Below are 15,291 nucleotides of genomic sequence, written 5' to 3' on the forward strand. Positions count from 1 at the left end.
AACATTAAATGTATTTAGCTATCCACAAAGTTAATAAAACCTATGTAAAGACTGATGATTACAGTAGTCCTGTATTATCACACGTTATGTATCAGTTGCTTTTTTTAATACATTACAACCCTACTGCTCAGCTATTATTTATACATATCAACTAATACAAACTGAATTATTCATTAAGCCAGTTTTTGCATTAGGTGTTGCACATGTACAGGCACTGTCAAACACTCCTGTCCTATCAAGGTTGCGCCGTTTGATCCATTTTGTGTGGCGTTTATCTCCATTGCTAATTACAACTGGTCTCTACGGAGAGCCACTCTGGTGCATGTATGACGGATAATAGGTTCTAATGGGGGCAAGAAAGGCAGCGTTTGTGAGAAGCAGCTCGTGTGTTGAAGGATGGATTTAGAAAGCGTAATGCTAATGAGGATACTATGACGAGCGTAAGACGATTGGTGGGGTGTGATTGGGCACGGTTGATCAAATAAATAAGCCTGTGATAAGGGGCTGTCGCTTGTTGCTAGGCAGAAGTGCATGAAAGTGGCACAAGGGAAGACAGGCAGAAAGAGGAAAAAAAAAGTGAAGACAAGGTTATGGAATTACAGCAATCCTTATTAGTAAAACATGTACAGGGAAGTTCACAAACAAGTCCCCTTCTGGAACGAGTCAAAACAATAGCAAATGCCGAGTTAAAATGTAATCCAAGGTTAAACCAATGTAAAACTTAAATCAAATTAAAAAGTGACTCACTGCATGGTAGGAGAGGGAGGCAGATGATGTCATGGTGGCACCAAGTGAAAAAGAATGAATGGAAATATAATAGTAGCATAGCAATTACAAAACCCAATTAGATTTAACAATGTTCGTTTGGTTTGGGACTCTGTTATCTTAATGTGGGTGATGCTGAATGTTGCTTACACTAATAAAGGATTGTGATAAAGACATTAAGGTGATTTGTCATCTTAATGCTCTGTCTGACCTGAAAGAAGACTGGTACAGGACAGGTACTGAATACACCTCTACAAAAACAACATTACTATGGTGGTCATCAGGATTCATTAGGTTAGGTTAGTTTATTTGTCATTTGTAGTTATAAAACACAATGGAAAAACATGTGCAAAAACCTCAAAAATGATATGACACTGAAATAAACAAACTACAAAGATTAAGTAGCCAAAGTAACCATTACTGACAGAGATTCACTGTTGCACAGCCTATTCAGTTGTTCTGAAAGGTTCATGTGTTGGCCTAAGAATCTATAGTAATTCATGTACAGGTAAAAAAATAAGTAATATTTCCTAATTTTCTTTTTATATGTCATGCAGCCTAAAGTATATAAAATGCCTTTATCCTTCTAATGCCCTATAAGCAGACAGGACAGAGTACAGAAGTCTACAGTGTATGTGTAATAGACAGGTGCATTCATTGAACACCTGTTGCCTCTGAGAGGGGACCCCCTGGGGCAGGTTGGCGGTGATAGGAGCTGACAGCATGGGGGCGGGGGAATAATCCACAACCCAGGTGTTGTTTGGCAACCCACCATATAAATAATGTAGAAAGTACAATACTACAGTGCAGGGGTCACACTGAGGAAAACAAAGCTAATCTGAAAGACTTGGGTTTACTATAAACCAGGTGATTTTAACTCTACAAGTCAGAGTATGGCTGCTGCCTTTAAAATTATCACTACTAACCCACTTTATCTACAAGGCCATTAAACTGGTCACAACAAACCTATGCAAACATACCACCCAAATACAACCCTCTCTGAATGTTTCCTCTTGTCTGACAAATGGGTGAGAAAATGGAACTTTCCCAGGGACACTAAACACAACAGCAACACAGTTCAGATTTCTAATGCGGGTAGCCAAAGCACTGCATTTCTGTAATTTTATATAAACTTATTTCACTATGGCTTTTTGACCAGTGGATCCAAAATGTAATAAAACACCACTTTATTCATTTATTTTACTGTGGCTGCAAAACAAATTTACAAATACGCTAACATTGGCTGCTGAAAACTTAAAAGTGACATAAAGTTGCCACTTATCCTGTATGAATAGAGTTATTACATTTCAAGTAATGATCGTCGTGCACATTTTAATAATTTAGTATATTATACAGAAACTATACCATTATACAATTACAATATACTATTTTATTTATAGGAATTTGTTTCAGCCATAACACTACATTCATTTTACCAGTGTTTTGCCTTACCCATCTGCTAAGATATATATTTTATTACTGTATTTCTATGTTTGATTTTTACTTGTACATACATGTATAATTGTGCCTTATTTGACACCCGTCTCTTGCTATTTCTGCTGTTTATTTTGAATTTATTATTTACATTTATATTGTTGCTCTTAATATTATAATATATTGTGATGTGGAAACTGAGTCTAAATAATTTCCCCCGTGGCTCAATAAAGTTTGTCTAAATCCAGTGTTTTTTTCGAGAATGCTGAGAGATACTTTGCCAAGGTAAACAAACAAACAAACAAACAAACAGTCCAAGCCCCTCTTCCTGTTACAGGCAGGATTTTAAGTTTTAGCTGTTCTGACTTCCATTGTTTACTTGTCTTGTGGCTTGTCTGAACAAGTAGGTGTGATCTTGCATTGCAGCCCTGTTTGAACACACTAAACAAAATGTAGTGTCTGGACCCAGTTTACATTTATTCAAGAAAATGTATTAATAAATTGTACTTTGTATTAAGATTAAATTTGGGCCTAATTCATGCAATGTCATCTCGATCCCCCCTCCCCCTGCAATCAGGTTTATCTAGTCACTACACCAGGGTCAGTAGGGTTAGAGAGGAGGAGAGAAAGTATTTTGTGACCACACTAAAACTCCTTTGAAATTTAACCACAGAGAATTTTTTCGTTCTTTAAAAATAAATGGACAGAAATAAAACACTCACAGGATCTGAGTGAGTGCTTATTTTTTATGAGTTACAAACCTCCTCAAAGCAAAAGGGCACAACACTAGTGGTAGATACGGCAGATAGGCTGGTAGTGCTTCTTCAGCATGGTGCCTTGACCTTGCTATGACAATTGTGATGACATTGAGTATAATAAGATTTTGTAAGCGTGCGGATTTTTTGCTTAGATCAGCTAGTTTGGTGAGAGAGCTGTAAGCAATCATACCATGTTACAACACGAGTGCTGTGTCATTATATTTTTGTGTGAAAATAAAATGACTTTACCATCACATGACATGAAAAAGTGAATGCCAAGAAGCTTGTGTGAGTAATGTCAATTTTAATGCTAGAGCCCCATTTCTCCTCACCTCTTAGTGCAGTCTTGAGGTTGACTTTGGCCTGGCGGTGGAGGTCCTCTACACAAGGCGGCCGACTGCCTGGTAGAAAGACATTTTCCTGTTGGTGCCACGGAGCTGTGTAATGAACAGTCCATTTGCTTTCCTCGTCAAGATTGGATACAGCTGAAAAACACAAAATAACAACTTGTAAGATTTTACTGCACTTAGAATCTTTTTTGTATAGCATTTTAAAACAACACAACACTTAAGTCTCTCGGAGCTCACTGATTTGCATACAAGACTCAAAAATCATGAATAATGGCTTGTAAACAGATTTTGTTTAGACTTGTAACATGAGGGAAGAGGAGGAAGCACATGTCTTTGTCTGGAGGTGTCACTCTGCCCACCTACGACATCACACGTATCTGTAACATCACATGGCAGGCCACACACACAAATGAGGAGAGAGGGGCATAAAGCTGGAAAGAAAGGGTTACAGTTCTTTAAAAATAGAAAAAAATGTTAAAAATAAATTTGTTTAAAAGGTACACTATGTAACTTTTTGGTTGGTGGCCCCCCTTCTTGTTTCTACGGATATGTCATTGCTCTGCCTTGAATGCTCCACAGTGTGATATTAAACAGCTCTACCTTACATTTACTGAATTACAGATCAAAAATACCAGGAAAACTGGCATTCTGACTGTGAGCGGGGTTGCCTCTCCACAAATCTGACCTGTAACGTGATCTGATTTGGTCTCCATTATGATAGAAAGGTTTAATGCCATACTGTGAAAAATTCCAGATTAAAACAATTCAGAGCAGTCATAATCAAGACAAACCAATAAATTACAATGGGTTTTGTAATACTGTTGTGTACTACAGTATTACAATATTACTCCAACAACAACAACAACAACAACAACAAACTCCATCCCCATACAAACACTCCATATAACACAATGCAACTTGAACAGCTCCATCAAGGCAAATAGTATAGTCAATATTATACACCGCTAATTTTAATGTCACCTAATAAAACCACAGTTACGGTTATGTTAGTGTTAATCATCGTAAATGGGCAATATTTTATGGTCCCATTTGAAACATATGTTATTACCTGATCACCAGACAAGGAGGAAATCATTCAAATAAAGTCCAAGTTATAGAAGATATCAGCAATGTGAAGTGAAAAAAGGTTTAATTTAAATGTGGTCAGGACTATACTTTTACCACCTATCAAGTCAGTATGAACCACAAAAAAACTAAACTTTTTTTTTTTTTAAAGATACAATATTGTGTTACGATTTTGGCCTATCAAATTCTCCATATACACAATTGTACCCCTTTTTGATTTAGTCGCAAGGTTGAACAAACCAAAAACAACTGTCACAACTCTTACCAAGAGAACGAATCCAAGCCAAAGTTGGTGACCGTGGATGCAGAATAATTTCCATTTTAAAATCCAAAAGGTCAGAATATAAAAATCCAATACATCTGGTTGTAAATCCTTGAGCTTACAAACACAACTTGTCCATGTAAGTGATGTGAAAGACTGAAAGGACATAAGAAAGAAGGGGACGGTCTTGTAAGGGGCAGGGAGTGAGTTTTGGAGAGCCCTTTCACAGGTGCAAATGAGCTGTCTATTGGGGGGAGGATGCCATGTTGGGGTGGGGATCTGAGACTGCAAATTAAGCCTTTCAGAGTGTCAGACGCTAAACAGTGATTCAAATAATGATAGACAGGAGCAATGGAGACAGTTGGACTTGAGTCTGTGTTCCCATAACATTATTGCAGTGAAAGTAAATGGAGTTTTACAGTTGGGAAAGTGCTAACAAGGTAAAGCTGAAATGGTTGTGCCTTGGGGGTCTTGCTAGCGGGGAATCATGACACCTTAATGCATCTGCAAGCCATTTGCACCTCATTTAGGGACAACCTGCAGTTAACCGTGGTCACAAAACAGCCCATTGTCTTTATTCATGTGTATTCCTGAATGCATACACTACACATTTCCTTATTACTCTTTTCCATTAAATCTACATTATAAAGTCAATGTTCACTTATTTGTACTAAGGTGTGCTAGACACAATAGTCTTTGGTAAAATAATTTTGTTAATCCTTACTAAAAAGCAACTTATACAGCATAGAATTTTTGGTGCAGTAAATATTAAGTTATGGAAACAGACTAGTAGTACATAAGTAATATCTGGAAGATGTGTTATTACTTAAGCAATAAATAAATAAATTAATTAATAAACACTTGTATTGGCAAGCTCTGACTGTTGATTTATGCCTTATCACTCAATATGATAGTGTGTCAACACTGTAAACTGGTATAGGAGCCAGTACTGCATGAATCTTACTGCATGGCCGACAGATCAATAGGACACAATGCAGGACACAATACACACCTCCAGAGTACACAAGTACAACAACTAATTATGCTAGTTAATAAAGCATGTCAGTGTCAGATTTTTGTGTTACAGTTATTGTGAGAAGAAACAAGAACTTCACAATGGTCAAAATTAAAATAATTTTTTCTTCTTCTCATTATCTAATACATTATTGAATAATGCATCATTCCTTTGGTATGTGACCAGCTTTATGAAATAAAACTATCTTCATGATTAAGTAAAGTAAAAGCAAAAACAGGCAGATTATAAAAACACTTTACTTTTTAAGAGAATAGAATGAACTGAAAATACATAGTTTTACTTTTAAAATGGCAAAATTATTATTTTACACTCTTTATGATTATGTTGTGTAAAGTTGATATCCGTAATCTGTTTACATTGTAGTGAAGTTTCATTTTCTTCACTCACAGCACAGGTAACCCTCCCCCATCTCACCCTGAGGTCTGAATGAGCCAGGACATATCTATAGGGACACCAAGGACATGAGGGTCTATGGACACAAAAGCCTGTATTGTCCCACTGCATCGGCCTCTGCATTCAGCGCCACAATCCCCCCCAAGCCTTTCACTGCACTGAGTCCACACAGGAGGACCACGGCGGGACTCTCTTTCAGGAGTCCACTAATCCCCCTGCCTCTGTCCCCATGATTTGCCCCTGTCCCAAACACAGGCACAACATCTCAGTGCTAAGAATCCAATAGAAAACAGCACCAGTATCCACCCCTAACATCAGTATTAAGGGTTACATACTTTATAGAAGAAGATCAATGAAAGTGATTCTATGGTATTGACAAAATGTATGACTCCTGTGTGAAATGCCTATCACCCACCAACCAATATCATTGATTAGAAATGAAAATGTCAATTTGATTTTGTTCTATTTTAACACAGAAATGTGAACTGACTGTAGATATTTTTTAAATGTAAAATTCCTTTGAGTTTTTTACCCAATCAGGAGTTTTGCACATTGTGTTTTGACGTTCCCTTATTTGAAAATGCATAAAACTAAAAGTACAACCACGTAACTTTTCTATTGGAAGATTCGCACCATTCTTGTAATTGTAGTTATTGAATGTTCCACAGTAAAGCATCTACCTCCATGGAGACAAGCAGGCTAAGTTACAGGTCGGATCTATGGAAAGGAGACCCTCTCATAGTAAGGATGCTTTTTTTTCAAGGTCAATAAAACATTTAAAATTAAATTAATGCAAGGTAAATGTGTTTAATGTCATACTGTGGAACATTCCAGGAAAAGCAATAACCTCTACATAGTGCACGTTTTAGTAAGCATTTTCAATTTTCAGTCTGTTGTTGTGGTATACCTAATCCTTGTTTGTTTTGCAAGAGGCCAATTGAATCGAAAACCTCTTCTCAGCAGGAACCTTGCCTCCTGTTGTGATAGCAGAGTGCTGTGTCTGGCAGGACAGGCCAAGGTGCTTAGCTCAGGTGCAGGGTGCAGGCATGTGTGGGACACTCAAAACGCTGAGCTAATGATTAATGGACTCACCTCGGCCTTCACTGCAGCAGCAAAAACACACGCCAGCTAAAAATACACCTGAGATTAGAGGCTGCTGAGGCAAACTGCAACTAACCACTCACGTGCATACGCAGCCATTGATAAAGTAATAGTGTCTCAAGTGATAATAAATATATTTTATTTTTACTGGATAGCTGTAATGGATGAAATACTGTTTTTAACTGCACTAATGGGAATACAAATGCAAAGACCTTGAAAGCCAAAAATGCAACAATATAGAACAGAAATCTTCAGCCAAATACAATAGTAATCAATCCAATCACAAGGGGCCAAAACCACTGTGCTTTGTATGCCTACCCAGACTTGAATAAATACTGCCAGCATTGGTCTGGTGCCAAGGAGACAAGCAGGTCTCCAAGGACACAAGCAGGTGGCATACCCTCCATTAGAAAAGTTACTTAATGAAATGCACCTTAAGTAAAATAGGCTGGCTGCACCCATAACCTAATCTAACCCCATACATTACAACAATATAGATATCATAGAATTCTTGTTATGTTTACAACGGGTCACTCAGTGGTCATCATGAGCTCTTAAAAGTCTGACCTGGTGGTTCCCTGGAAACAAGGTGCAACAGAGGGCTGTGTCTGAGAGTGGGGGGCAGGAGTGGAGCAAGGGAGGGGTGCATGGCTACAAGGAGCTGTTGTTTACTTAAATTACATTGAACACAATGTAAAACTATTACAAACAATACAGTACTTATACAGAATAAGTGAAGACTACATGAATGAATTGCTTATGAAGGGTAATGTTTGATCACTCCTCGCGATTAAATAAATCTATTGTAATGAGGAAAACGCCCAGTTGCACATACTCACAATAAACCTGATAAATTCAAGGGGTAAAGCTAGGTAGTTGAAATCCATAAGTTTGAAAGTGGAAGAAAAATGGTATTGTTGCCAAAGCAATTAACAACTAATTATTCTCTTCTGAATGGTCAAAAATCTAAATGTCACAGATAAGCAGGAAGCTAAAACCCATGAATACAATTATCAATATCAAAGAAACAGCCAACAGGTAACAAAAATAACTCACTCACCCTTCCTTTTAAAGTATTTGATCACAGATTTTAAGGAAGTTCCGATGAAAACCATTATTCCAATTTTATAGTTATCTCTTTTAAGTTAAAAATGTAATCCAGGTGATAAGTAAAGCAGAATAAATCCAGTGATTGGAGAGGTGCCGGCACACTGGAGTTTTACATTCTCACTGCTCGGTGGATCGGAGCAAGTGCACAGCGAGAACTGCCTACAATGAACAGCTAACACTATCTCTCCACACATGGTCCACTCCCCCCGCCTCTGCACACTCCCGTACTCTCCCCTCCCTCCCCCAGGCGTCCCGGTCCTACGAGACATGCACACACACAACAGAAGGGCTATGGTGGTGGAGGTGGTGGTGGTGGACCCTCTGCCCCCCTGCTCCTCTGTGCATCGGTTACCAAGGAGTTCTGGCTGCCTCTTGCCTTTTATCCCACATCATCACTCCTCAGTCTTCAGCGCTAGGGGACTCAAAAAGCTCAAAGTTAAACACGAAGTAGGTTTTGTGCAACAGCAGTCGATTTCATTGCTGTTGTTTGCCTTGGGCTTAGCTCTTTGATACTTTTCTTATTTTCTCTCTAGTCTCCTTATAAGTAAATAATTGCAGTGATTTTACATCACAGAGATCTGGGAATGGGGATGCTTTGGGTTGAGCGATTTCATTATTGCCCTGTTTAACAATTTGCACTTTTTAATTACATTCAAATTTCAGCGATAATATTTTAAAACCAAGCTACTGTGCGGCGAAAGCATTTGACACCGCTTCTTGTACAGAACATTTTCATGTAACTACACACCTGCTTTCAGATCCAACCATAACAATTTATCTACAAAGAGTAAACTGTTGCTGTGCACTAGAAATCATACTATTATAATGGTAAAAAGTTTACAATGAAATATATGCTTATTTGGGCAATTTAAAACATAAAACTAACACATTAATTAACATTTACACGGTAGTATACATTTCACATCCCGTCACCTTCCCCAATCTACTCTAGGCACTATCACGGCTCAATTTCTGACACATGAATATAGATCCCATACAAACATCCTATTGTCCGATCCATCAACATCTATCACGCCCTCCTCTGCCCCCTCCCTCTGCACCCGGCTCCTTTTCAACCCCAAATGGATGCACTGCGCTGGGAGGGGTAGTGTGCAACAAGAGCCTGAATAGCGCTGCAAATGATCCTTGAATTTGTGCTAAAAAGCTTTTCCACTCCCTCCTCTCCCGCTAGACCCCGTTCATCCGAACCTCTCCTCGCGCCTCTGAAGTGATCATAAGAGTTTGCACACAAAAACCAGTGTGAATTTGCCATAATCGCCCCAGACGTTTTCATGTGGTTAATGTTTTATGCTTGCTTACATCCTCTGTGCTTCATATATCCCTCAAGTGCAAGTGGACTAGCAGGCAATGTATTCAATTATTAACAAGTGAGACAGAGGCCAATTTGTATTGCTGTATTAAAAGCATTTTGAAAACTAAATGTTAAAACTGATGTAAAGCAGTACTCCAGACCGGAGGATGCTTCTTGGCTACTTTTCTGAATTTCATACTATAGAGTTGGTTTACATCAAGAACACAGACAGAATATTGGCAAAGATCCTATAATAATGATAATAAATAATTCACACATTGTTTTGTTTCAGTAGACCTCTGTACTCCGTGTTGGACTTCTGAGATCACCACAACATATCAACATACAGTGATTTTTATTAAAGATTGACTGATCGATACCGATTGTTTTGAATCCAGAGAAACAGATGGCTGATGCAGCTCGAGGAAACATACTCCAGAGAGTGCATTTCTCGGACTCCATGTGAGACCAAATGGTTCTGAAGATCATGGTGAGAACCCACCATGAAGAACTGGAGGAGTTTGTTTGGTCCATCTGTCCCAGCCTGCTGGAGGTCATCACTGACCTGTTGGTAGAAGAGATATCTCTTCCCTTCTGAAACTGAGAAGCATGAAGACCCCAGCACAGATCCGAAGTCTGCTACCCCTGTTCTTCCTCCTCCTGAGGACGTCATTCAAAAAGCCTCAGAGAAACCAACAGCGGAACCTAGTGCGCACATGCCCACACACTCATGTCACTTCAGACCAGCTCACAGAGACTGTCCTCCCTGAGGTAGTCTCCTCTGAAGTCCTATGTGACCCACAGCCTGTGGAGCTCACTCATTCTGCTCCTGTCAAGATGGAGAACTCAGGACTTTAGGAAATTCCAGGACTTGGATTTCAAGATTTCAGATGTGGTCAGCATCGGAAATCACAAAAGCCAAGTAGTAAACAAGAACGGGCATGCCAGTGACTGGGATTAAAAAGTAAAACCTAGTGAGCTCTAATTTTGAGTGAAGAGCCCATGAAAAAATATTGAAAGACATCTCAGTAGCACCACCTCAAAAATCGATTTAAATGGGGCCAATGGGAGCAAAACTTTTTGCCTCGTTGCTAATAATGGTCGAGAAAGGTTGTTTAATTTCTCCCTTCTGTCACTTCTGTCTGTCAAACGTTAATCCAAAGTCCATGTTTGACTCCCCATATCTGCCCTCTGGCCTCAGCGTGGCTTGTGCTCACTTGTGTTATATGTGGCACGCGTACAGTATTAGGTTAATAACATGCAGACGCGGGCCCACGCTGCTACACTCATTAAAAGCCCCATTGTTTTTTACAACACACTTGCACATACACACACACACGCACACACAGAACACACATCCACAGAACACACATCCACACACACATGGCACACAAACCTACAGATCTGTCCACAAGGAGGGCTCCAAATGTAGGCCAGCTCCAGGATTAGGGCTCTCTATCCACTCAGCCATACGTCCATAACATCCTTCTCTATTGAAAGATGAATGGTGCCCCGGCCAAAGACCAGACCAAACAATATCAATCTTTCATCTGCTTTAAGCAGGTTAAGTCCGGACCGTGTGCTGACTTGGCAAATGGACTCAATGCAAAACACATATTTAAATGGTTATTCAAATCTGAGTAAAATAAAGCAATGTAGTGAATTTGACTTGGATTTAATATAACAGGGGGGACCAGATATCTGATATTTTCTAATTAGTGCAGTGACGACCTAAACAAGCAGAAACTAGAATTTTTACCAATTCCAATCTTACGCATTTTGAAATATTGGTTATTGAAGCCATTCTTGATGGGAGTTCAGTGATTCACACAGCTGCATCTGAGATGGTCAAATTGCCACTGGTTAAAGGGCCCATATTATGCTAATTTCAGATCTGTGTTATAATGTTGTTACCTTATCAAAAAGAGTTGCGTTTTGTTTCATACACACATGTTTAACACACAAACCCTGCATATTTAGTATTTAATTTTATTTATATTTAGTGTGCTTCTCTGAAGCAGAAAGGTGGAACAGAACATTTTGACCTTTCAAGATTTGGACCTAATAAAGAATAACTGAAACGTGTGAATGAAACAAAATACAACTCCAACTATGTTTATGTTGCGGTAATAATATTCTAACATGACTTAAAGCTCACAAGAGTCAGTTTTGTGCAATATAGGATCTTTAAAACTTTAAGATGCATTCTAAATCTTAAAAAAATTTAATGTCTGGCTTTGTTCCAAATTGTTCCAAATGATTGTGACAAGGTATTGATTGTATGAAACCAGACAGTGACAATCTGAGAACCGGTGTCTCCTCTTTACAAATTCTATCCTCAGACACAATCAGGCTCAAGGACAGGAGCGCCAAAGCAATTAGACTGATACAATATCTCACTCTCCGATTTGTTCCATTTTCACACCTCACTTAGGCCCAGAATCTATCAGACATCAACACATTTCCTGTTTTTGTCACACTTTATTTGTCTAATTGGACCAATGCTTATCAAAGCTTTCATTTCTGCTAATGTAATCAAGTCTGTATTGATTTTTTACCCTCTCTGTGCCCTTACTCTCGTCCTTCAATTGCTCTATCATGTTTGGGCTTTGACCTTGCATACCTTCCTTTCATTTCAAACTAGGAAAGAGATAAAAAGAAAATATTAAGCACGGATTTAGCTTTTGGCATTTTGCATCTTCACCAAGGCTTTCTAGCTCCCTTAAAATATGATGTTTTCGTGAATGAAAATCAATAATTCATAACACATCCTCTTTCATCTCTACATCTATGAATGAAAGTTAACATCGGGGTCATATAATCTTTGTAGAGAAGACCATAAATATTATATTAAAAGCAGAGCATGAGGTGTTTAAGTATGTATAGAACATACACACATGTTTTAAAAAAAAGTGGTCATGACAGCATAGCAGTTAGGAGAGCCTATTCAAATTCTGTCATTCAGCATGCATACAGGAAAAGGCTTAATAAGTTGCAAGAATAACATTAAACCCATAAGACAGGGGTGAGGGAAAATGTCTAAAGTCAGCAATATACTAATGCAGTTAAGACCAAGGGATTCCCACAAGAAACAGTCGGACAGGTGAAGGTCATGAAAATATCACAATTAGGGCTGGGTGTCATTAAGAAGTTGCCAAAAGATACATACCTCAATACATAGTACACAATACGATACATACACTGCACTTTCGGTTTGATACAATATATTTTGAAATGATTCGATACAGTTCAATAAAAGATAATGGCTAAATGATGGCTGTGATACTAAATGTCTTTGTTAAACCACTTCTTGTGCAAAATTAATGAAACTCACCCATTTTAATCATCAAAACAGTGAAAATGTCAAATGTGTTGCATAAATGAGTTTTCCTTTCCTCTTCCTCTGAACAAGCAACAAAACTGTAGCGCTGTAACAAAATAATTGAGTAAAATATTCCAAAAAATACTCTTGGTGATATGTCAATACAGCAGCATACACCACTAATCACAAAAAAATAAGTGTTATTTTAAAGCTATAAATGTATGCAAAATTGACTCTTTGGAGCTTTCTATATCATGTTATAACGTTCCCTCATCAAAAGCGTGTCTGAAGTGGTTTTATATGTCATCCATGCATGTTTAAGTAATCTTGTGATGTCTCCTGAGCACTATTCAAACCCTTGTAGTAACCCTAAAAATAACACACTGAATTCTATCTTCAACACTTTAATGCAGAAAAAGAACATAATTTATTTTCCAAATCTATGTTACATTGCTTTAGTTGAAGTTTTGTGTGTAGAGCTGCCACTGTTGTATATTTCCTGCTTGTCCAGCATCCAGACAATACAAAAAGTATACACTGTGGTGTTTCTTGAGATTAACCCACCAGCATAAACACTCACAAACAGCAGTTAAACAACAACTGCCTTCTGGATAAACATTAGCAGAAGGCGAGAAAGCGTGTGGCCTGAGTAAACAAGTCCACTTTTACTGTTTAAATGACTTTACCAGTGGTTTCCCAAGCATCACAATAACATAGAAAATCCCATTCACTTTCCCACCAAACCTAACACTAGAGCCCGGCCGATATATCGGTTGGCCGATATTATCGGCTGATATGGACAACTTTAGGCATATTGGCTATCGGCCGATATGCTTGCTGATAGGGGCCGATATTTCACGTGGGCATGTTATACCTCGTTATAAAGCTTAGACTCTCTACATTCTGTTCATTTAATCCAATTTACAGACAGATAAATATCCTAATATGTGGCTCCACATCAGTATTTATCTACGGAGTCATTTGTGTGTGTCCGTACTGTCCCTGAACACACCACAGAGTCGCGTCACTCATGTGTGTTTGTTTACACCTGCAGACACACATCCAAACACTGAGATTATATTCTTTTTACGGACAATCGGTTTGAGTCTGGATTAAAAGGACATTTATTAGTGCAGACTTGTGATGTGAGGAGGAGCCTGTGTGAGCGGTGAGTGTTGGAAATATGTCGACTCTGAAGCTAGTTTTTGTAATTTGTTATGGGTTAGCTGCTGTAGCTCCCGCACATAAACAGACTGTTTTCTATTGGTCTGTTCTAAAGTGACTATATTGGGCGTATATTTGCTACTGGACCTGCACTGATATGTAAATGAGCTGTGAATAGAGGTGTGAATTATTACATTTGCGCATATAATTAATTACCGCGGCGCGCACGTATTTACGGCTAAAGGCTAATAGCGCAACTTTCTTTACTAGTTATGGGTCCGTCGCGAACGAAATGACTCTTAGAACCGGCTCTTTGAAGGGAACGACGGGAGCCTGATCCTTATTGGGAGCCGTGTTTTCTCTTTCTCTCACTTTTTTTCTCTTCACGCCGCGTGCAGACTCGTGGTTTGACAGCGGCAGCGGCTAAAAACGAAACTTTGAGAAATTTGCGTGTACGTAGGATAAAAAAAAAAAATTAAAATAAAAAAACGAGCATATTTGACTGTAGTTTAGCATAAAATAAATAAGTCCCGGTTTAGTCCTTTTTCAGTCCTGGTTTAGACCTGGTTCAGTCCTGTTCAGTCCTGATTCAGTCCTGCTTTAGACGTGCTTTAGTCCTGCTTGCAACAAAACAATCCGAAGAGCCACTTGGGAGCCAAAAGAACCAGCAGCTTTTAGTGAGCCGAGCCAAAAGAGCCGGTTCTCTAAAAAGAACTGGAATACCCATCACTAGTGTCTAGAATGTGATGCAAAAATGCCATTAAGCCAACCTACTGTCTGTAAATATGATGTAAAGAGGCAGAATAACAATAAATGTTGCCTAAATAAACCCAATTTAAAATCCACCAGAGCCAAACCTAAGTTTTTTAAACAATTCAACATTTACAGTGAATTTTTACATCACTAAATATATCGGCGATTATATCGGCTATCGGCAGCTCCAACCCCCATTATATCGGTTTCATATCGGCCACAGCAAAATCCATATCGGTCGGGCTCTACCTAACACACATCAGCAGCACTATAGTTCATGGACATAGGTTCGCGCCTAACCCTACCTCCCCCAACAGTGCTTTTTCCAAGTGACCTGCTCTATTGAGGCAGTCAGGATGCCATCACATGCACCAAGTTCACACAGACAATGTCGTCATCTCATCACCACTGCCCCCGATTTTGCAACACCAACTCAATCTGATAC

The 15,291-nt window shown here is 38.8% G+C and overlaps 1 protein-coding gene across 5 annotated transcripts in view; it reads right to left on the reverse strand.

The window, feature by feature from the left end:
- nhsl1b (NHS-like 1b) overlaps positions 1-15,291 on the reverse strand; it is an 85,095-nt gene that overhangs the window by 13,240 nt on the left and 56,564 nt on the right. For all 5 annotated transcript variants that reach the window (XM_055149243.1, XM_055149241.1, XM_055149244.1 and 2 more), the window contains exon 2: positions 3,290-3,442. In XM_055149243.1, coding sequence (XP_055005218.1) covers positions 3,290-3,442 — 153 coding nt within the window. The remainder of the gene's footprint in view (positions 1-3,289; positions 3,443-15,291) is intronic.

This window comes from Boleophthalmus pectinirostris, unplaced genomic scaffold, assembly GCF_026225935.1.
Source record: "Boleophthalmus pectinirostris isolate CB_2022bp ecotype Guang Dong unplaced genomic scaffold, ASM2622593v1 HiC_scaffold_13, whole genome shotgun sequence".
In the NCBI taxonomy this organism is placed as follows: Eukaryota; Metazoa; Chordata; class Actinopteri; order Gobiiformes; family Gobiidae; genus Boleophthalmus; species Boleophthalmus pectinirostris.